At 35.3% G+C, this 25,053-nt stretch overlaps 1 protein-coding gene across 11 annotated transcripts in view; it reads right to left on the bottom strand.

Moving 5' to 3' along the window:
- Positions 1–25,053, bottom strand: part of USP34 (ubiquitin specific peptidase 34) — a 236,367-nt gene that overhangs the window by 119,300 nt on the left and 92,014 nt on the right. For 10 of the 11 annotated variants that reach the window (XR_004624915.1, XM_034659190.1, XM_034659191.1 and 7 more), the window contains 8 exons: positions 15,474–15,599; positions 15,182–15,311; positions 14,544–14,579; positions 14,091–14,221; positions 13,198–13,808; positions 10,758–10,972; positions 7,146–7,261; positions 6,925–7,052 (listed from right to left, as the gene is read on the bottom strand). Coding sequence is in view for 10 of the 11 variants with exons in the window: in XM_034659190.1 (XP_034515081.1) it covers positions 6,925–7,052; positions 7,146–7,261; positions 10,758–10,972; positions 13,198–13,808; positions 14,091–14,221; positions 14,544–14,579; positions 15,182–15,311; positions 15,474–15,599 (1,493 nt within the window). In the remaining variant the exon portion in view is untranslated. The remainder of the gene's footprint in view (positions 1–6,924; positions 7,053–7,145; positions 7,262–10,757; positions 10,973–13,197; positions 13,809–14,090; positions 14,222–14,543; positions 14,580–15,181; positions 15,312–15,473; positions 15,600–25,053) is intronic. The other variant, XM_034659188.1, reaches the window with a different exon arrangement.

A 25,053-nucleotide genomic window follows, 5' to 3' on the forward strand; every position in this document is an offset into this window, starting at 1 on the left:
TCTGTATCAAGTAACACTCTTCCACTGCCCCAGAACCTCTTTATTCCTCTTGATTCCTTCCCAATTTTTCTTATTCATCATCACCTAATGAATAATCCCTTAATGCACCTATCACTAGAATGTGCTTGATGAGAGCAAAGATAATCTTATTAATTAAAAATCCCTACATATGGTGCACAATGAATATATATTAGCTTAAATAATGATCTGATAAAGAACTTAAAGGCAAGATTTTCAAGGAAGGAGGAAGAACAACAGTGTAAAATGCTAATACAGTCATGAAGGATGAGAACAGAAAAAAAATACCACCAGATGACAAAAGAAACAGCATGTTAGCAGAATGCTAGAAGATCAAAACCACAATGGTACAAGGGCGCCTGGGTGGCTCAGTCGTTAAGCGTCTGCCTTTGGCTCAGGTCATGAGCCCAGGGTCCTGGGATGGAGCCCCGCATCAGGCTCCCTGCTCAGTGGGACGCCTGCTTCTCCCTCTCCCACTCCCCCTGCTTGTGTTCCCTCTCTCACTGTTTCTCTCTGTCAAATAAATACATAAAATCTTAAAAAAAAAAAAAAAACCCACATTGGTACAGATCAAGGAGTACACAGTTAAGTCATGGAAACAGTAAGTGCCCAATAAATATTCTTTAAATAAAACATTTAAATTTGGGAGCGCTTGGGTGGCTCAGTCAGCTGATTTTTGCTCAGGTCATGATCTCAAGGTTGTGAAATCTAGCCCCAGGTAAGGCTCAGCAGGAAGTCTGTTTGAGATACTCTCCCTCCGCCCCTCCCTGCCAAAATAGTTTAAAAAATTAAATTCTAGGTATATTTATTAATATTAAAATTTTTACTATTTTTCAAGAAATTGCACATTGCTGATGCTTGGGGAAATGGACCATGAAAATCAGGGGGAATCAACTGTAGATTCTTTATCTAAAATCTCTTGTCAAGGGGCACTGGGGCGGCTCAGCCGATTAAAAAAAAAAAAACTTAAAGATTTTATTTATTTATTGGACAGAGAGAGAGAGAGAGAGACAGCGAGAGAGGGAATACCAGCAGGGGGAGTGGGAGAGTGAGAAGCAGGCTTCCCATGAGCAGGGAGCCCGATGCGGGGCTCGGTCCCAAGACCCTGGGATCATGACCCAAGCCGTAGGCAGATGCCCAATGACTGAGCCACCCAGGCGCCCCCCAACTCTTGATTTCAACTCAGGACTTGATCTCAGGGTTGTGAGATCAAGCCCTGTGTAGGGCTCCATGTTGGGTATGGAGCCTGCTTAAGATTCTCTCTCACCCTCTGCACCTGCCCCTCCCCCTCTCTGTAAAAGATCAAATCAAATCTCTTGTCAAAATTTCAGAAACATTAGTGGAGTTTTTCCTAAAAATTAAGACATAAAAAAATATAATGTATAGATATATATTAATTTGATCTAACACTTTACAAGCATAAAATCGATTCAGAATATGACAAAGAAAAAATATAGAAAAATTACATCTAAAATCACAAAAGCAAATTTCAAAATTGTGACTTTAACAGTGGTTTTAAAATACAAACAGGTACACGTGGGTGGCTGGATAGGTTGTCTGCCTTCAGCTCAGGGCATGATCCCCGGGTCCTGGGATTGAGCCCCATATCGGGCTCCCTGCTCAGGGGAGAGTCTGCTTGTCCCTCTCCCTCTGCCCTCCTCATGCTGTCTCTCTAAAATAAATAAAATCTTTAAAAAATAATAATAAAATAAAATACAAAGAAAGACTAGAAAGAGATATATCTTATGTTAACAAGACACTATGACAAGTCTTATAGTGTGCAATAGTTATTTTCTGAAAATCTTACTAAATTATCTCTTGCAGTCAGCAGTGTTAAAGGTCTAGATTGTTTAAACTTACTTCGCAAATTTTCCATAATAAACATGGTTCCACTTCATAAAATGTAATGTTGCTTGACAATAAAGAATAGGAAGCCAGTTGCTGAGTGGATACTGACTGAAATGAGTGGATAATGGTGTGGTTCACGTAACAGAATAACCAAAAATATGAATGTAGAAATGGGATTCATCTTCCCTCTAAGAGATGCTCTTTGCCACAATTTGTAATATAAACACTGAGTTATAAGGGAATGATTACATTTTATAGAACTACATTTCTTTAAAAGTTTATCAGATTATCAGAAAAATTTCATTTTTCTCCTTAAAAAAAAAATTCAAACGACACTGAAGACACATAAACACTATAAACCTAAAAACAGTTTATAAGAAATGATCAAATTCACAAAGTGATCCCAAAACACTAAAACTTTTTACTTAAACCAATAAATTTAAAAGGAAAAATGACATAAAGTACAGACTATAGACTGAAAATTAGTAACACAGATAAAAAATGGGGAAGATAATTTGGTGATAATAATAATTTATATTTCAATGTTAAAGGAAACATCACAAGATCTACCAAATTGTTCTTAAAATTATGTTGCAGAGTTACTCCTGTAACAACTACAAGATGTTACACTGACTTACCAACTTTTTTGCCCAAATAGTTTTATTCGATGATACGCTTACAAAACTCAATATAAAAAAAGGATCATTATCTTCAAACCTACATTTTACAATTTCTTCTAAGGATGAAAATTTCAAATACCAAAACACAATCATAGGCAATAATATGTTTAGGATAAAAAGGTTCAATGATCCAGAGCAACAAAATACTAATTTTAGACTTCATAAAAGTGTTATTACCCTAAACTTCTCTCTTTGCTTCAATCTAGGCAACAGTGACCCTAAACTCTCTTTGCTTCAATCTAGGCAACAGTGTGGTATTCCTGTATTACCAATGAAATGATATGTTGCCTTGCAGAATGAACACATGCTGATGTTATTCAGAAAGTCACGTTTGAATGATTTTTTCCTAATCCTGGACTCCATATTTGAAGACTGATGTGTTCTACAAAATGCTACTCGGTCATCACAAATTTTAGTATACCAAAAGATGACATGAGATGCTATATGTAACATAGTCTTTAAAGGAAGAAAAGAAAAGTAGCAATATAGTACCATCCATTTCTTAATTATATAAACCTCTATTTATATAAACAGGGCCCTTGACACATGATCATTTTACTCAAGGAACCTTGTGTACACAAAGGCAAAAACTTTGAGCATATGTGTTAAAGTACCTACACAGAGGATCAAGAATGGAAAAAAACAGCACAGAGGACAGATTTCCAGTCTTACTTCAATTCTTGGAAGGGGACAGAATTTCAGGCAATACCTAGGCACAGGATATGGACTTGCCTTCTAGTAAACATAAAATACCAAAGGGGCTGATTACAACCCAATCCCTACATTCCCCCTACCCACTAGACAGCAATCTTATCTCACACATCCTTGGAGACCAGTATCACGCTGAAAAGCAATGGACTCTTCATTGTGGGAGCTACTATCTGCCTCATCCTCTCACTTTATGAAAACAATCCGCAAACCAGTCTATGTGTTTCTGTAACTTTTAACTTCCCACACTCAAAATGTCCTATGTGCCTTATAAAGCAATCTGAGGCTAAATGTACACAAAACACAAGTTCCATATCACAGAGACTACACGAGACTTTAAGTGTTTACAATGGTTCCATAAAAATGGGAGAATTATGGGCAATTTATAGAAGACTTGACTTTTCTTTATCAGATCTCTATGCTTCCTGAGAATAAGCCCATATTTACTGTTCCATAAAAGTGAAGTTCATTTTATCAAATAAATTGGAATAAGACCATAGAAAAAGAAAAACAAAAAATGCTGACAGATCTATAAACAATGGCAAAAAAGGACTGCAAAGAAAATGTAAAAGTTAGCACAGAGAAAATAAAAAGCTAAAACCTCCCTACTAAGTACATAAAAAACTGACATCATCAGGAAGTAGACTTCTGTGTTCTTTTGTCAAATGTCAGGAAAATGCTAAATGAGTTAAGGCTGCAGTGGCCATTTGTTTCAACATAAGGAAGGGCTTTTCTATTAATGTTAGCATCTTTGTACAACATTCCTTTCTGAGGGTACACTCAGGGGGACAGATTTGAAAAAGGATTCTTGTGTTCTGAATGGGATTTCTAAAACTCTGAGGTCACTACTGACTCTGTGGGCCAAGTAATCCTTTGTTGTGAGGGGCTATCCTCTACATTGGTGGATATTTAGTAGCATCCCTGGCCTGTAATCATACCTCCAATCCCATTCATTAGTGCGACAACCAAAAATATGTTGGTTGATATTGCCTAGAAGGGGAAAAAATCATTCCCATTAAAAACCACTGGTTTGGGGCGCCTGGGTGGCTCAGTTGTTAAGTGTCTGCCTTCGGCTCAGGGCGTAATCCCAGAGTCCTGGGATCGAGCCCCACGTCAGGCTCCTCCGCTGGGAGCCTGCTTTTTCCTCTCCCACTCCCACTGCCTGTGTTCCCTCTCTCGCAGGCTGTCTCTGTCAAATAAATAAATAAAATCTTTAAAAAAACAAAACAAAACACTGGTTTATCAGGAAACCCAGACTAATGATGTACGAAACTTTTTTTTCAATGTGCATAACAACTCTGGTAAGTTCAGCTGGTATACACCAGATGTGCTGCATATTTCCAACAGCATTATTTCCAATACTGAAAAATGCCACTGTGCTCTAAGTATTATCATATATGACTGTCCCTCACTACAAAACTAGCATGATATAGCAACCATATGAAGAGTCAAATTTGAGGGCAAAATTAGCTTCAACACAATAATCCTGTTTACTACATATTTCATAAACATTAACTATATTAGAATACAGGAATTGGCTTGAATAAATGAAAAATGTTTCATCTTCACGTAATCTGTGAACAAATTAAAGCTTAATAAAAAATCCAGATTGACAATCTTCCATTTTACACACAGACTACTTCCTTTTGTCCCTTTTAAGTTTCCCTTTTTTTTTTTTTTTAAGATTTTTTATTTATTTGACAGAGATAGAGATAGCCAGCGAGAGAGGGAACACAAGCAGGGGGAGTGCGAGAGGAAGAAGCAGGCTCATAGCAGAAGAGCCTGATGTGGGGCTCGATCCCAGAACGCTGGGATCACGCCCTGAGCCGAAGACAAGATGCTCAACCGCTGCACCACCCAGGCGCCCCTCCCTACTTTTAAGAGAAAGATATGTTCATTACAGAAAAACCAGAAGAAGAGAAAAGCATAAAGAAAAAAATAACTCAATCCTTTCAGAAATACCATTTTACCGTCTCACATATTGCTTGCAATCTTTTTAACAGATAAGCCTGTAAGTATATGCCCCAACTGTTATATAATCTTTTTAAAAAGGGACTCTTTAAAGGCCGCATATTTCATCTTTCACATAGTTTTACTGAAGTATATATTAAAAAAATATATAAATCTAACAACTGAAAATATTAGGAGGTGAACATACCTGTACAACCAGCACCCACTCAAGAAATAAATCATTACCAACATACTTCTGGCCTTCATTGTCCCTTTTTTCCAGTCACTAATAACCCAACAGTCACCATTATCCTGACTACTAAATACAATCATTTTCCTCTTTTTAAACTTCACATAAATGGAATAATGATGATATATTCTCTTATATCTGGCTTCTTTCACTCAACATTATGTTTGTGAGATTCATCCACACTATTCCACAGTTCATTCAATGTTACTGCTATAATTTCATTCAACAATCCACAATTTTTCTATTCTTTTTTGACACTTGCATAGCTACACAAAAACTCTTTATTTTGAATAGTGCTGCTATGAACATTCTTGAACGTGCCTTTTGGCAATCATCTGGATGTATGTCTGTAACGCACATACTTAGCAGTGGAATTACTGGGTCATAGGGTATGCAGATGCACATATGGGAAATATAAATTGATACAACCACTTTTAAAAACTTCAGTGGTTTCATAAAGACTTCTAAAAAAAAATTAACATTTTAAAATTAACTGCTATAATACCTACGTAAATGATGAAATATCATCCAGCCATTAAAAGCATTCCTTTTAAAGAATATATGCCAAATGATGCAACTGATCCACTAACAGAGGTCTATCATACCTGCATGAAGAAGCAATTTTTCTATGTGACTGTTCAAATTATATAGTCCTTAAAAGACCAAAAGTAGAAAATATCACACTTTTTCTGACTCAACTGAGTAAAAAAAATAGGTTAAAGCACTTAAATATTCAATAAAATTAAACATTTATATCAGGCTTAGGCAGAGGTAGGCTGAAAATATTATATGAACGCAACAGAATACAGTACATTCAATTAGTAACTAAATTCACTATATCGGGGAATGGCATTTCCAAAGCAGTGTTGTTAAGACAAAGGAAATCTGAATTTGTACCAATGGAAGAGACAAGAAAATCAAGAAACTTGTGGTAATCACCTCAGACCCAGTAAGAAGTATATGAATATATGGTGGAATTCAAACTAGAAAAAAACAATAACCTAACTATGCACTATGGAAGTCAAGACACAAAAGATCAACCCACTTGGAAGAACAATGCCATTATCAAAATATTTATATTTCAGCTTAACTTCATTTATCTTATTTAGGTTCTTTTACATATGACACAGTTTAAGAACATTTAACTGTAATTTGAAAACACAGCAGTCACCAGTATGTTCCCAGAAAAAAAAAAGAGAGTATTATTACTTTGTTTCTGTTGGAGAATATCTAATCAAGAGTGTCAAAAGTGCTGAAAAAGCAAGACTGACTGGTTAAAAAAAAAAAAACAACAAAAAAACAAAAAAACCCTGTAAGGTAAAAATCTTCAAACCTAATATGAAAGCCACACTTACTTAAAAAAAAAAAAAAGCTGGTAATGGTACACTAAATGCTATAAATCCACCACACCTAGTCGGAATACACAAAATGAACTTTACAACATACAAAAAAATTTAAATTTCTATTTACCTGTTGTTTCCTAAATTTTCAAGGCAACCTTCAATGAATCTCATTCGAATCTGTCTATCCGTAAACCAACATACTAAGGAACAGAGAAGTTTCTCTGCTTCATTTATTAAACCTTCAGAAAGATTAACCTACAAAAAAAATGTATACATATAAAGTTACTGTTTATCCTGATTGTATTTTGCTGTAATTTTGTCCTCTTTTTGCTCTACTAGGTAACTTACTGCATCATCATCTTGGACTATATCCCACAACAAAGTGTTTCCTTTCTTGCAAACATTATCCAAATTAATGTCTGTCACAGCATTACTGTTGAATTGATGTTTATGAACTGCAGGTCCTGAAAGGGCAAAATATAATACATTCTAGAGGAATACAACGGGCAGAAATTGTGAATTACAGCATTCAAAACGTCAACAAATCCGAAGTATAAAAACAAAAACAATACAAGATTAACACAACAGTTGCTTTGTGAATGGCATAGTGTTGTTTGAGTCTGATTAAACTAAAGTTAAGGAGTTTTCCTTCCATGGTCTCTTCACTATTTCTAAGTATAACTGTTTTTTGCATATCAAGACAACAGTAATATAAATGCTTGAAACCCAAATTAAGCACAAAGATAGTTTTCTTGAAATAATTCTATAGCCAAGGAATATTCTTCTAAATACCTTCTGTATAGTATTTTATATCCCTACCTTTAAAAAAAAAAATCTATCGGAGATGACTTACCCATAACAATCAAAGACTCTATGATAATAATGCAGACTCTGAGCGCCAAGCTAAATAAATTCTCTGGCTCTCCTAAGCAAAAATGCTTGTCTTTTTAAACAGGTTTACCAGGAAATTTCTCTACTGAATTGTACATATACACTGATTTCATTAAAGTAAGAATTGTGCTACCATCACCATAAGTTTTAAAACACTTTCACCACCCTGAAACATTCCCTCATACCTAATCCCATTCCCCAGCCCTAATTCGTTTTTCCATCCCCATAAATAGCATTTTCTAAAAATTTTATGTAAATGAAATCATACAATATGTATAGTCTTAAGTCTGAGTTTATTCACTTAGCAAAATTTTAGAGGTACATCCATGTCAAGCACATATCACTAGTGTGTTTTACAGAATAATATTCTATTATGTGCAAATACTTCGTTTTGATTATTTTCAACAGTTTAATAGACACCTGGAAATTTCCAGTCTCTAATATGAATAATACTCCCATAAATGTCTGTATAACAAGTCTCTGTGTGGACACCTACTTTCCTTTCTCTTTGGTAAACTGGAATTGGTGATTCACAAGGTAAATGTGTTTAACATTTGAAGAAATTGCCAAACTGTTTTTCAAAACGGTTGTGCCATTTTACATTTCCACCAATAGTCTATTAGAGTACCAGTTCCTGTTCCTCCACACTCCCACATCACATTGGCATGGTTGTGGCTTTTTAATTTTAGTCATTCTAATAGGTGTGTGGTAGAATCTCATTAAGGTTTTTAAATTTGCAATTCCCTAGTGACTAATGATGTTCAGCATCTTTTCAGGTGCTATTAGTCATTTGTGTACATTATTTGCTAAATTACTACAGAGTTGCAAAAGTTCTTATATATTCTGAATTCAAGCCCTTTATTAGATACATGATTTGTAAATATTTCTCCCAGACTTTGGCTTGCCTTTTGGGGGTTTTGTTTTGGTTTTATGATAAAATTAATAAATTTTAATTTTATTAAAATATATACACATGAGCAAGATATAGAACATTTCTATCACCCCAAAATGTGTCCTTGTGATCTTATACAATCATTCGCTACCATAAAATCCTCAGTAATCACTGAGTAGATTTCAACCATTATAAATTACTTTTGAACATTCCAAAACTACATATAAGTGATACACAGTATGTACTATCCTTTTTTAGATTCATTTGCTTAGAATGATGTTCTTTGATATTCACCCACTATACTGCATGTATTAGCTCTTTCCTTTTTACTGATGAGTCGTATTACACTATGTGAATATACTATAATTTGTTAATCTACCAGTTAATTCCAGTTGAGGTTCTTATGAGTGAAACAGGTATGACCAGTCAATGTACTAATCTTTTTGTGGATGTATGTTTTCATTTCTCAAGTAAATACCTAGAATAGGAATTGCTGGGTCATATGAAGGGATACAAGTTCAACTTTATAAGAAACTGGTAAAACAGTTCTCCAAATTTATTTCATACTCCTCGACAGCAAGGAAGAGTTATAGTTGCTCGACGTCCTTAGTATCATTTAGTATGATTAGTTTTTTTAAGTTTACCCATTCGAGTAGGTGTGTAATAGTATTGTACTGTGGTATTAATTTGCATTTCTCAGGTAACTAGAGATACTGAGCATCATTTTTATGTATTTACTGACCATTTTTCGTTATCTTCTTTGTACAAAACTTTTGTCAATTTTTATTTACTTGAGAGAGGGAGAGCGAAAATGTGCAGGAGTGGGGGAGGGATACGGCAAGATTCTTAGAGCAGATTCCACACAGAGCCCAACATGGGGCTTTATCTCACAACCCTGAGATCATGACCTCAGTGAAACTGAGTCAGACACTCAACTGACTAGCCACCCAAGCGCCCCCGCCCGTTTTTAAAGTGAATTGTTTGTTTTACTGTATTCTTTATAGTATTAAACACACAGCAATACAAGGTAGACTTGGAGATCATTAATACACATAATAATTCTGCTCAATTTCCAACTTCATATACTAAAAAATACATATAATAGTAAATAAAGGAAAACAGGATAAAAATAGAATGGTGAAAATTTAGTAAATATGGTATCAAATTCAAATGACCTCAATCTCAACCTATTCATTTCTCAAGAAAAACCTCAATAACAATTAAAAAAAGTCAAGATACTCTTATCTGTATTACACACAAATAACATCTGAAATCATTAAGTTGTTGTTCACAAGTGTATCTCCAAATTTGATCATGGCTTTTTAGCATAAACCTAATCCACCAGAGGTTTACAGAGTCTGCAATGTACTGGCACCCCAAACCCATTTCCTGGGCTACCAAGTGCTGACAGTACATAATAAAGCATGAAGCTGAACTTTTATTTTAATCTTTTTAATGTATATAACACTTTTTTTTTTAAAGTATATTTGACACACAATGTTCCATCAGTTTCAGGAGGTTGGATCTTTAAATTGCTAACTCTAAAACTGTCTAAAACTGCTAATTTGTCTCTTTCCCCCTCCTTCTTCTATTATTCTTTAACTCCTCTCACCTCCATTCTTCCTAGTATGGTCATATCCTAATACTTTTTTACATTGATCTGAAGTGCTTAGAACCATCATTTTTTGAACATTTCCATCACTCCAGATGGAACACCTTGCTCTTTAGCAGTTACCTCTCCTCTTATTTCCCCCAAACCCTCCCTAGCCACAGGCAACCACTAATCTACTTTCTGTTCTCTACAAATTTGACTATGCTAGACATTTTACATAAATGGACTCATAAAATGTATGACCTGTGTAATCTTGATTTAGCACCGAAGATACCTAAATCTACAATACAGCCATTTATTTTCTAAAACACAAAGTTATAATTTTATACATATTATTATGTATTTCCTTTCCTAGCTAAGTATCTCTTGATGGAAATGCAACCTTTATATTAATGATGGAGTTTTCATAATAATTTCATTCCCTAGGAATGAAAACTAACCATATGAAAGTTCTTTGGCAAAAATATTTACATATCATAACATTAAATGTTGAATCCTTTTAAGAATATAAATTGTTCCCCTGTTTTAAAGAAAGTAATATATTTTACTTACTACAAAACCTTACCTTGACTAAGATGTTCATGGTAAATAGATGCTAAATTGGGAAGATGTTGTTGGAGATGAGATGTTAGCTCTGCATGTGAATTAATCTGAACTAGTTCCTCTTCACACCCAGATTCTTCACCATCAAAATCAGCCATATTTTTTTCTGATTTTGCACTGACCTGGGAGCTACTGCAACTGACATCATCTGCACTTAGCATATCATCAACCATATGCCTATAACACAGAGAAGAGCACGAAGTTAAACACACTTTGTGAATCGCAAAAATTATCTATCAAAATATTCAGCACAAGTTACATCACAGTCAAGAACAAATCTACATTTGTTTTGTAACAATGTGGAATATTGTGAACTTTACAGAAACTAAAAAGCTCATGCTGTCAGAACTATATATTAATTATACAATATACCCACATATTGTCTGACCCTTCAACACACTTCACTAAAACTCAAAGAGTAATTTTAAAGATCAGTAAACTCACCATTACATAATTATTTTATCAACTCAAACCATAATGTGAAACCTTAAAATTTATTTACATTTATTCATACAACTGTAGAACTGGATGAGATTACTACCAGGAAAATACTTCAATTTAAGGTCATACTCTAGATGTGATTATTAACCAGGAGAACCTTACACAATACGAACACCTATTAAAACAATAAGCACCTATTAAGCACCAAGCACTTTTTTTTTTTTAAAGATTCCTTTGAGAGAGAGAACACACACGTGTGCAAGCAAAGGGAGGGGTAGAGAGAGAGAGAATCTCCAGCAGACTCCCCATGGAGCCCAGAGCCCAATGCCAGACTCGATCTCACAACTCTGAGATCATAACCCAAGCTGAAATCAAGAGTCAGATACCTAACCAACTGAGCCACCCAGGGGCCCCAGCCCTCACTTCTGAAACATACCATACTGGGCACTTTAAGGAGGGCAAACAATAAAGATGAAAAACTACATCAAAGGAGAAAAGGTCAGGATTAATTTAGAGATTCACAAGTGGTACCTGACACAGAGAATACGGATAGTGCTAAAATGAAAAAATTAAATCATTCTAGGTCTTGTGAAGTAGGGAACTGCTGCGGGTATGAAAACTTAAAGAACTACAATGTGCCAAAGTGAATATATTTCACCTCAGTTTTACAAACGAATTGCTTTGTCTTCTTTTGCGTTACCCTGGGAAGAACTCTGAATGTGTATGTATAACGTCAGACTATAAACCACTGGTTCTCAATCACAGGTGATTTGGGTGCCTGGGGGGAACCTGGGCAACAGTTAGAGGTATTTTTGGTTATCACAGCTTGGAAGATGCTGCTGGCATCTAGAGAGAGAGACTAGGGATGATGCTAAACCTCCTACAATTCATTCACACTGCTGTAAATTCAAAACACAGAAATATCTGACCCAAAATGTCAGATTGAGAGACATCATCTTCAACTCATATGGGTTAGCAGTATGAAATAATGGCAAAGGAAACAGAGTAGTAATATATATGGACATGTAATTCTTCCAAAGAAACACTGAATTCTGAAAAGCTTGGCAAATTGTCAGGTCTAAAAAAACTCATCCTGATAAGCTACATATTTATATTTTATCATTGTCAATTCAAATATTACTACTTATAATGACAGTAATAAACAGTAGCTAACGTTTATTGAGCTCTCGTTATGTGCCAATCACAACAGCCCATAAAATGCTCACATTGAAACCCAAGAGGTAAGTACAATTGTTCCTATTTTATAGATGAGAAAAATGACAGAAAAATTAAGTACTATGCCCAATATCTGTAACACCTAGTGACAGAATCACTTTTAAATTTAAAATTTCCCTTTCCATGATCACACTTTAATGGAGTTTCTGCAAGCAATCTTATATCTACTTTTAGGCAATTATTACAAGTAGCTGAAGATCTAGATCTGTGTTGTCCAATATGAAAGCCACTAGCCACATGTGGTTATTGCACACATTGAAAAGTGGCTTGTCTAAACAGAGATGTGCTGCAGATATAAAACATATGCAGAATATTGAAGCTTTATTACAAAAGAAAGAAAAATATCTTTGTTTTTACATGGATTACATGTGGAGATATTTTAGAAATTACTGCTTTAAATAAAATTTATAATTAAAATTAATGTCACCTATTCCATTTTGCTTTTTAAAATGTGTTCAGAAGCAAATTAACAATTACATGCCTGCATGCATTTGAATTTATATTATATTGCTATTAGCACTAATCTAGAATATATTGCAATCGAATGAATACAAGCTGTAATTGTTAACCTAAATGAAATATAAGCTTTTTTTTTTTTTAAGATTTTATTTTTATTCTACATCCAACATGGGGCTTGAACTCACAACCCTGAGATCAAGAGTCATGTGCTCCACGAACTAAGCCAGCCAGGCGCCCCAATATAATCTATTTATAAAGAAACTTACCCATCATGGTGGTGGTGGTGGTGGTGGTGGTGGTGGTGGTGATGCTGTGGACCAATAAACTGCCGACAATTAAATAATTCATTCCCAATAGTCTCCCCAAGAAAGTCCCCAGTGCGTGTAATACAAGATTCCTGAGATGCTTGTGCTATATGAGCAGCATTCATTTCCCCTGAAATATCATGTTCTGGGTCTTCAGAGTGTGAACAGGCATCTAGCATGCGTATACGATTATCTACTGAAGGCATTGACTCAGTGTTAAAAACCAGGTCCTTTCCTGTTCCATTGCTTGTCCCACTTCTTTCTGATGGGCCTTGTGAATCCCCTAGGCAAATGCCTGCTTGACTTTCTAACTTTCTGTTCCGAAGATCTGTACCACAACTGCTTTTAGGATTGTGACCATGATCATCATCTTCATCTTCTTCTTTAAGGGCTTCAATATCTGCAATGTCTTCTGACTGTACCTCACTGCCAGGGCTCCCAGCTGACTGGCTTGCATGGCTAGAATTCACCTCATTGCTAGATCCATCACTATGCCCGCTACTGCTACCAGGACCACTGCTTCCATCTTCACCACTGTTGGCAGTTTCATCAGAACTTCCCTGCATGGATTCCTGTATTAAGAAATAGATTTAAATAGGTATTTAAACCAGTAAGAAAAAAGTAACTGACATTAACACATTGTACTTTTTAAAAGGCTGCCACAATCTTGACATATTCCTTTAAACAATACAGAAAGAATTAAAAGCACACACAAAAATTTAACCTCAGTAATAACTATTTATAGGAAAAGCCTGAACATGGATCATGTTTATACTCCTAGTTCAAGGATATACATGGGAGAAACCCCAAAATCCAAACATCGTGTTGAAGTGGGGGGGAAACTGTTTTCCTACCTCTGTGTCTGAAAGTCGCTGTTGCACATGTTTCGTTCTATTAATAAGTTGCTCATCCATTTCAATGTCACTGCCTCCACTCTGATGGGTATCACTGTTATCACTGCTCTGAGGACTAGCTGCAGGTGACCCTGTATTAAAGAGATTTTTTTGTTTTTACTCCTAATTTGTATTAACATAGATTTATGAGAATGACATAATCCTTTGATTCTTTCATTTACAAAAGCTTTACTCTAAATAGCCAAAAATATAATCTGGAAATAGTTAACATTTGCCAATTATTTCTAAAGAGGATATACATGACCTCCATTGAAAGTGGAAAACCAGGTAAGGATTTATATATGCTCAAGAAAAATTTCATGGCTTTGAAACAAATATATAAAATTAACTCTAGATGATCATGAAATCTAAACTACACGTCATCTTGCCATGCATTTCTAAGGCTCAACTTACAAGGTGATGGAGCTGCTCTTCTGAGCTCTTCTTCCTCTGAAGGAAAATGAAAAAACAGGAGGGAAATATTCTAAGTGACTGAGCTTCTCTGGAACAGATTATCAATTGATCTTATTATTATTACATAACCAACAAGATACAGGCAGAGAAACCTGAAATAATTTAAGTCCCTAACACTGGCAGTAGTAGTTGTGGGTGCCTGACTAGAAAATCCTAAGAAAAGCATAGTATATGATGTCAGGAGACAAAAAATGGGGCAAAGTTGGTAAGCTTTTAGAAAGCCCTGTAAAGCTGCACACATAAAACACCTGAAGTGATAGACAACTTTTGAATTAGAAAACACAGAGATTGTACCATCATACTCTGGTCTCACAATTATCTCTAAAATAAAGCATGTTGTTTTCTAACCAAAAGCTCTGAAGTTATGAAATAGTTGCCCCCCACCCCCACCCAAGGGAAGAACACTAATGAGAGAAAAATCTAATTACTACTGCAACTTCATTACTGTTCTTTACTTGAAGGGTAAGCCAAAAACATTAGCTCCGCCCAATTTATTAACCCTTTCACTAACACTATAGCTCCCATCTCTGATAAACTTTGAAAAACTGACTTTAAAAAATACATTACACTTTACTAACCTTTCTTATTTCCAATGGGAAGATTAGTATTTAACAAAGATGCAAAAGAACTCTGTTTAGACAGCTGAGCCTTAGCTGCTAGTGCATTATTCCATAATGCTTTAATTAACATCGACGCCAAGTACAGTGTCTTAAAAAAAAAAGAGAGAGGTTGAAATTAGCGTTTCATAACAAATTTAATATCCTTTTGCCTAAATGAAATGCCAGTAATAACCTACAAGTTACCTGAATCACAAATTTTCATTTAAAAAAAAAAAAAAAACACCCTGCCATTATGGTTTGAACATATTACCTGCTCAGTATGAACACTTGGCTCAAGAGCTGAGACCAGATTAAGGAGATGTCTAAGTGGTACTGGATCCAAATTCTTGATGAGTGAAGGAAATAAGTCATGTATATACCGACTACAATGTTTTAACTAGAAAACAAAGGTAGAGACAATAATCAAAAATAATTACACTACATAATTAAATAATCTGATACCAAAAACTTCTACAGTTTAAAAGAAAGTAACTGGAACAATATTTTTTAATATGATAGGAAAATGCTAATTACCAACTGTCACAAATGGCAGTACATAAAATGTGAGAGTAAAATTCCACTTAGGTAGAACTTTATCTTATTCAAATCAACCACAAGATTAATTTTGCAACCACAAGAGGGAAGCCCACAATAAAAAGTTTCTGGAATCCAAGTATGAAGAAGATTCCAATTAAATTTATATACATATCATTAAAGTAAAAACAAGTTAAATAGTACATTAAAACATAAGCAGTTGCAAATAAAATAATTCCAATTACGAAAGAAAACCAAACCAAGTATTATAGGAGTACTCTATTTCTCATATTAAATGGTTATGAAGTATTCATATAACATGTTCACTTTACTCAAGTACACAATAGAAACTCCCTCAAAATAAAGGTCTACATGGTAATATACCAAGAGACAGAAAGTCTCCTTTCTTATACTAAACAGAATAATAAATATGAGGGAAAGTATAACATTTACAAAGATGTGATTACTAAATATTACAACATGATGTAAATGTCTTTTGTAGCCATGAAGCTACAAACTACGAAATTAAGATACACGATGAATAATAGGCTAGTAATCGCCAAATTGAGGGTTCCAAAAGTAAAAATCTGAGGTATTCAACTTATCTTCTATACATAAAAACTGTATCAGAAAATGTACATTTTTCTATTTTAAAACACTGACTTTTCTATTTCTTAGGCATAAATCATATGAACTCTCTTCTGCATATCCCCTATTAGGGTAAATATGCACAACCTAATTTTGAAGCAGAAGATGAAACAGAAGTAATAAAATAACTTTGGAGGAATTCCTCCATGTTGAGGTGACTTTTTATAAACTTTTACATCATTTGAGATGAAGGATAAGTAAATCATCAATTACAAATTTATTGCTTTTATAGGTCTTATCTAAGAATATTAGTTTTAATATAGTATTAATTAACATCACAGATTATACTAACAGTTTATAGTTGCTTTTTGCAAACAAGTAACTATCAGATTATACTTTTCCTAATTAAAATGTAACAAATACACAATATGGAATAAATTTCTGATTCGCTGTCACTTCGATCATTAATAGAAAGGATTTCCATAACAGATCCAATTTTCATAATCAAATATCTTACTATTTTTAAGTCACAAAACCCTTGAGAGATAATTATGTAATCCTATAAAAATCTAAGGCTCGTTTAGAGGTGTACATCATGAAAGCAAATTCAGAGAATGAAGATCAAAAAATATTAAAATTACAACACTTAAAAAGGGGGGGGGTGTGAAACCAGTTCACACTCTTCTTTAGTTATCACAAAGAAAAAAAGAGGAAAAGGATGTCAAGGAGGGAAGCTGACAGAGCAGAAAGTGCCAGGAATCCCTCTCTGCACCTAAACAGCAATCATACTGACAGAAACTACTGATGCAGCAACTATTCTGAAACTCTGGAGTCAATTTGAACTTGCACACTCACAGATGTCCAAGGAAAAGGCTAGCCGGTAAATTGTGGTTAATAATGGTCAATTTCAGCCTTCAGTGTGACAGCAGCTACCCATTCCCCACGCCATGTCCTTATGCCAAGCAGCTGTGTGGACAATAATATGTAATTCTGCTACAGCTTGCTGGAGCCAGGGTGGGCAAAAATAATCTTGCCTGTGACTTTCTTACACCACAGGCAAAAATAAATTCAAAATGAATGAAAGACCTAAATATGAGACAGGAAACCATTTAATTCCTAGAGGAGAACACAGGCAGTGACCTCTTTAACATCAGCCATAGCAACTTCTTTCTAGATAGGTCTTCAGAGGCAAGGAAAACAAAAGCAAAAATAAACCATTGGGACTTCATCAAAATAAAAAACTTCTGAACAGCAAAGGAAACAAACAACAAAACTAAAAGACAACCTACTGACTGGGAGAAGATATCTGCAAATGACACAGGTCATAAAGGATTACTATCCAAAATCTATAAAGAATTTATAAAAACACCCCAAAAATAAATAATCCAATTAAAAAATGGGTAGAAAAAAATTGAGTATTTTTCCAAAGAAGACACACAAATGGCCAAAAGACACATGAAAAGATGCTCAATGTCACTCAGCATCAGGGAAATGCAAATCTAAACCAGAATGAGAATCACCTCACACCTGTCAGAATGGCTAAAATCAACAGAAGAAACAACAGATGTTAGAGAGGATGTAGGGAAAGGGAAACCCTAGTGCACTACTGGTGGGAATGCAAACTGGTGCACCACTGTGGAAAACAGTATGGAGATTTAGAACCTGAAACCATACTGACAATAGAAATACCTTATAATCCAGCAACTGCACTACTAAGTATTTGCCCAAAGAATATAAAAATACTAATTTGAGGAGCACCTGGGTGCCTCAGTCGGTTAAGCCTCTGACATCAGCTCAGGTCATGATCTCAGGGTTCTGAGATTGAGCCCACCCTGGGCTCCATGCTCAGAGGGGAGTCTGCTTCTCCCTCTCCCTTTGTCTCTCCCCCTACTTGTGCTTGCTCACTCTCCCAAATAAATAAAATCTTTAAAACAAAAATACTAATTTGAAGGGATAAATGCACCCTGATGTTTATAGCAGCATTATCTACAATAGCCAGATGATGGAAACAGCCCAAGTGCCCAATGACTGATGAATGAATAAAGAAAATGTGGTATAAATATACAGTGAGAATATTACTCAGCCATAAAAAAGAATGAAATCTTGCCAATTACAACAACATGGATAGAGATACAGTGTATTATGCCAAGCGAAATAAGCCAGTCAGAAAAAAATAAATACCATATGATTTCACTCATATTTAAATGAACAAAACAAGCATGGTGGGCGGGGAGTAAATCATGGAACAGACAACTACAGAGAACAAATAATGGTTATCAGAGGGGAGGTAGGTGGGGGGTGGGTTAAATAGGTGATGGGAATTAAGGAGGGTACTTGTAATGAGCACCAGGTGTTGTATGGAAGTGTTAAATCACTAAATTGTACATCTGAAACTAGTATTACATTGTATGTTAACTAACTGGAATTTAAATAAAAACTTAAAAAAATAATAATCTTGTCCTCCAAATAAATTTGTCCAAAATTTCTGCATTCCAACTGCAGACTGCTACATCTGATTAGTAAGTAGCAGACACAAAGTCTGGCTGCCATTATTTCAACCCAACTCAGCTAAAATGACTACAGGAGGATTTAAAGGAGCCACACCAGGTTTTTCTGGATTCTGAATAACAACTACTTATGCAAGGGAATTCCCAAAAAAGACACAGACTCAGAAAAGACCTGAGAAGGGGCGCCTGGGTGGCACAGCGGTTAAGCGTCTGCCTTCGGCTCAGGGCGTGATCCCAGCGTCATGGGATCGAGCCCCATCAGGCCCCTCCGCTATGAGCCTGCTTTCTTCCTCTCCCACTCCCCCTGCTTGTGTTCCCTCTCTCACTGGCTGTCTTTATCTCTGTCAAATAAATAAATAAAATCTTTAAAAAAAAAAAAAAAAAAGACCTGAGAAGACCATAAGCTTTCACATTAGGCTGATCCTTAGCACAGTAACTACCTATAAAAATCCCCCACACACACACAAGGCAAACTGAAGAAGGAAGAGAATCTCATTTCCAAAGTTACCACATTACAAAATTCAAATGTCTAGTTTTCAATTAAAACACACACACAAACAAGGTAGAAGAAGAAACAGGAAAGTGTGGCCCACTGAAATTTCAGAATAAATCAATGGAAATATACCTAAGGAAACCCTTGTGTCAGGCTCTCTCAACAAACATCTTAAAACAGCTACCTTAAAGATGCTCTAAGACTTAAAGGAAGAAAAGGACAAAAACAGAAAAACGGTGCCTGACCAAAATGAGAATATCATTGAAGAAACAGATTCTAAAAAGGAGCTATAAGAAATTAGAAGCTGAGAAGTAAAAGAACTGAAATGAAAATAGGTGAGGTTCAGCAGCGTATCTGAGTAAGCAGAAGAAAACAGCAAACTTGAAATTATGGAAACTGAAATTATTGAGTTTAAGGAACAGGAAGGAAATAAAAAAAGAAAAGTAAACAGATTCTAAGGGACTTGTGGGAACCATCAAACCTACCAACACACTTATGGGAACCCCAGAAAAGGTACACAAACATATGTACTTTGTGTAAATATGAAGAAAAAATGGCTGAAAAAGTCCAAATTTGATGGAAGACATGAATCTACAAATCCAAGAAGTTTAACAAATCCAAGTAGGATAAACTCAGAGCCCTAGACTAACCTTATTATAATCAAACTGATAACAGCCAAAGACAGTAAAATAATCCTGAAAACAGAGGATAAGCAACCCACCACATACAAGGGAACTTTCATAAGAGTATCAGCCAATTTCTAATCAAAAACCTTGGGAACCAGAGGAAGTGGGATGATATACTCAAAGACTGAAAGAGAAAACTTTCAATTGAGAATTGTATACATGGAAAAACTCTCCTTATGAGGAAGGAATGGTAAAGCTAAAGGAGTTCACTACAACTAGACCTGCCCTGCCAGAAATGCTAAAGGAAGTCCTTCAGAATGAAATGAAAAGTGAAACAGTGACAAAATAAAGACCTCTGTAAATACACAGGCAATTAAAAGCTAGTATTATTGTTTTCATTTGTAACTCCACCTTTTATTTGATATATGATTTCACAAACAAAAGCAAAAAGAATTATTAATCTACATAACTGGGCACACAATGTACTAAGCTGAAATCTGTTGTATGAATAACAAAAATGAGGCAGAAGGAGCTATACAGGAGCATAATATTTGTGTACTATTTAAGTTGACAAATTCAAATTAGACAATAAGAATCTTGAGATGTTAAATGTAATTTCCATGTTAAACACAAATTATCTACAGAATATACAAAAAAAGAAAGGAAAAAGGAAATCCAAACTACAAAAAATCAACTACAAACAACAACAAAAGGCCATAACAGAAATGATGGACAAAAACACTGTAAGACATATAAAAAAGAAACAAAAATGTCAGAAGTAATCACTCTGAGGAATTACTTTAAATACAAATGGCTTAGAGGAACCTGGGTGGCTCAGTCAGTTAGGCATCCAACTCTTGATGTCGGCTCAGGTCATGACCTCAAGGTCGTGAGATCTATCAAGCCCCACATCAGGCCATGTGCTTAGCATGGAATCTGCTTGCCGCTCTCCCTCTGCTCCTCCCCCCCCATGCCTGCACTCTCTCTGTCTGAAAACAAAAATCTAAACAAAAAATAAATATGTATATAAATATACATACATACATATATATACACACACACGTAAGTGGCTTAAACTCTACAATCAAAGAAAGGGATTGGTAGAAGGGATTTTAAAAACATGATACAACTGTATGTGGTCTGTAAGAGACACAATATATATCCAAAGACACAACAAACAGGCTAAAAGTTAAAGGATTAAAAAAGATATTTTGTGCAAATAATAAGCAAAAAAGAGCTGGACTGATTATACTAAAATGAAGTAAGATAGACTTCAAATTTTTAAAAGGTTACTAGAAAAAAAGACTTACCACATTACCAAACAATCCCACTTCCAGGTATATATCCAAAAGAATTAAAAGCAAGATTTTAGGGGTGACTGGCTGGCTCAGTCAGAAGAGGATGCAACTCTTGATCTTAGGGTCGTGAGTTCGAGCCCCATAGGAGGTGTAGAGATTACATACATACACACATATACACATAAATAAGTAAATAAAAGTAGAATTTCAAAGAGATACATGCACACCTATATTCACTGGACCATTACAACAGTCAAAAAATGAAAGCAAAGTAAACATCCATTGACAAATAACTGTGGCATATACAAACAATGGAATATAATTCAACCTTACAAGAATGGAAATCCTATGACATGCTACAACATGGGTGAACCATGAGGCCATTATGCTGAGTGAGTTAAGCCAGTCACAGTAGGACAAATACTACAGGATTCCACTAATGTGAAAAATATAGAGTAGTCAGAACAATACAAGCAGTAGAATAGTGGCCATCACCAGCTGTGAGTAAGGAGAATAGGGGAGTTGTTGTTGTTCAATGACTTACTGGTTTTCTTTTGTTTAATTTTTAAGTAAACTCTATACCTAACGTGGGGCTCAAACTCATAACCCCAAGATCAAGAGTTGCAAGCTTTGCCAGCCAGGTGCCCCTCTGTTATTCAATGAGTACAGTTTTGGAAGATGAAAAAGTTTTAGAGATTCTGTTATACAATGATATGGATCAGCCACTATTAGAACTTAAAAATGGTTCAGAAGGTAAACTTACATGGTTTCCTTTTACCTACAGTTAAGTCTTTTTTTTTAAAGATTAATAAAGAGTGATATAATTTATTAATAAAAGGTTCCCTACAACAAGGAGATACAACAATTATAAACATACTTCATAACTCAAAGCTAAAAGAACAGAAATAAAGATCAGAGCACAGATAAATAAAATATAGATTAGAAAAACAATTGAGAAAATTAAAACCAATAGTTGGTTCTTCTAAAAGATTATCAAACATTTAGCTAGCTTGAAAAAAAGAGGGAGAAGACATAAATAGCTTAAAAAATCTGAAATGCAAGTGGGATATTACTACCAAACTTACAGATTAAAAAAAAATTAACAGAATACTATGAACAACAGCACACCGAAAAATTAGATAACCTAGAAGATAGGGACGAATTCTTTGCCAACTACCTACGTTGACTCAAGAAGAAATAGAAAAGGTCAACAGACTTTTATAATAAGAGATTCAATCAGTAATCAAAAACCTCTCAACAACGTACTAAAAATACATGGCTTAACTGGGGGAATCCTAACAAACATTAACACCAATCCTTCTCAAATCCTCCCCAAAAAACTGAACAGAAGGAAATACTTCTTAACTCATTTTATGAGGCCAAAGTCTCATAAACATAGAAAATTACTAAGCAGTACCTCATAAATGACAAAAAGTCCTCCAGAAACTATGAGCAAATCAAATCTAAGACCATACGAAAAGGACTATTCACTATGACCAAGTAAGATTTACCCAGAAATGCAAGTGTGGTTCAAAAAGAGAATTACTCTAACATATCATATCAATGGAAAAAAGCCACATGGTCATCTTAATTGATGCAGAAAAGCCATCTGACAAAACCCAACACCCTTTCATAATAAAAATTCCTGGAACACTGAGAGGGTAAACTCCTCAATATGATAAAGGATATTTATGAAAATCCCACAGCTAACAGTATACTCAATGATAAATGACTGATTTCCCCTGGGATCACGAATAAGATATAGATACTCATATTTATCGCTGTTAATCAACACTACACTGAAATTCTAGCCAGAGTTATTAGACTCCACCCCCCACAAAAAATTTAATGCATCCAAATTAGAAAAGATGTAAAACTGTTCAAAAATGACACAATCCTATATACAGAAAAACCTACATATAAAAAACTAATAGAGCTAAAAATCAAGTAGACAATGTAACAGAGTACAAATCAACAAACAAAATTCAGCTATGTTTTCATATACCAGCAACTAATTATCTGACAAGGAACTGAAGACAGCAATTCCATTTACAATAGCATACAAAGAATAAAATACAACTGATGCTTGAACAACACAGAGGTTTGGGACACTGATACCCTGTATGGTCAAAAAGCTGGGTATAACTGTGACTCCGAAAAACATAACTATCAATAGCCTACTGCTGACCATAAGTCTAAGCAAAAACATAAACCAATAACCTAAACCAGAATACCAATAACAGAAAAAGTTAACACATATTTTGTATGTTATATATAATATATACTGTACTCTTATAATAGGTTATATATAATACAGACTGTGTACTCTTACAATAAAGAAAATGTTAAGAAAACTATAATAAGAGAAAATTTTTTAAAAAATCTACATGTATGTGGACCCAGGTGCTTCAAACCTGTGCTGTTCAAGGATCAATTGTACTTGAAAATGAATCTAACAGAAGAGGTGAGGGGTGCCTGAGTGGCTCAGTCAGTTAAGCGTCTGCCTTTGGCTCAGGTCATGATCCCAGGGTCCTGGGATCAAGCCCCCGCATTGGGATCCCTGCTCGGCAGGAAGCCTGCTTCTCCCTCTCACACTCCCCTTATGTTCGCTCTCTCACTGTCTCTGTCAAATAAATAAAATCTTTTTTTTTTAAGATTTTATTTATTTATTTGACAGAGAGAGGGACAGCCAGCAAGAGAAGGAACACAGGCAGGGGGAGTGGGAGAGGAAGAAGCAGGCTCCCAGCAAAGGAGCCTGATGTGGGACCCCATCCCAGGACTCCGGGATCACAACCTGAGTCAAAGGCAGACACTTAACGGCTGAGCCACCCAGGCGCCCCCAAATAAATAAAATCTTTAAAAAAAAAAAAAGGTGAAATACTTGTATACTGAAAACTACAAAACACTGCTCGAGGAAATTAAGGTTTAAAGATTATTTTTTTTTATTTTTATTTATTTGACAGAGAGAGAGACAGCCAGCAAGAGAGGGAATACAAGCAGGGGGAGTGGGAGAGGAAGAAGCAGACTCCCAGCAGAGCAGGGAGCCCGAGGCAGGGCTCAACTCCAGGACCCTGGGATCACGCCCTGGGCCGAAGGCAGACGCTTAACCACTGAGCCACCCAGGCGCCCCAGGAAATTAAGGTTTAAATAAACGGAAAGACATCCCATATTCACAAATAGGAAGACTTAACATGGTTAGTATGTTAATACTACCCCAAAGTGATCTATAGATTCAACACAGTCCCTTCAAAATTCCAAGAGCCTTTTTGGTCAGAAATGGAAAAGCCAATCCTCAAATTCATAAGGAACTGCAAGGAGTTCTAAAGGCCAAAACAATCTTCAAAAAGAAAACTGTGAAACCTCCAAGAAAACAAGAGTAATTAGAACAGTATGGTGTTAGCAGAAGGACAGATATATAGACCAATGGAGTAGAACACCCAGAAATAAACTTTCACATAAATAGTCAAATGATTTTCAACAACAGTGCCAAGACCATTCAATGGAGAAAGGATAGTCTCTTGAAGAAAAGGTGCTGAGAAAACTGGACAGTCACAAATTATTTACCTTACACTATACACAAAAATCAAGTCTTAATGGGTAATAGAGACCTAAACTCATGAGATAAATACATAAAACTCTGCTAAGAAAACATTGGGGAGAATCTTCACATTTGATTTGGCAATGGTTTCATCACTAGGACACCAAAAACGTGGGCAACAAAAACAACAGATAGTTGAAATTCATCAAAATTAAGACTTTTTTGTGCATCTAAGGATACTTGATCATTATTTTAAGTAAGCTCTAT

This window comes from Ailuropoda melanoleuca, chromosome 4, assembly GCF_002007445.2.
Source record: "Ailuropoda melanoleuca isolate Jingjing chromosome 4, ASM200744v2, whole genome shotgun sequence".
NCBI classification, from domain to species: Eukaryota; Metazoa; Chordata; class Mammalia; order Carnivora; family Ursidae; genus Ailuropoda; species Ailuropoda melanoleuca.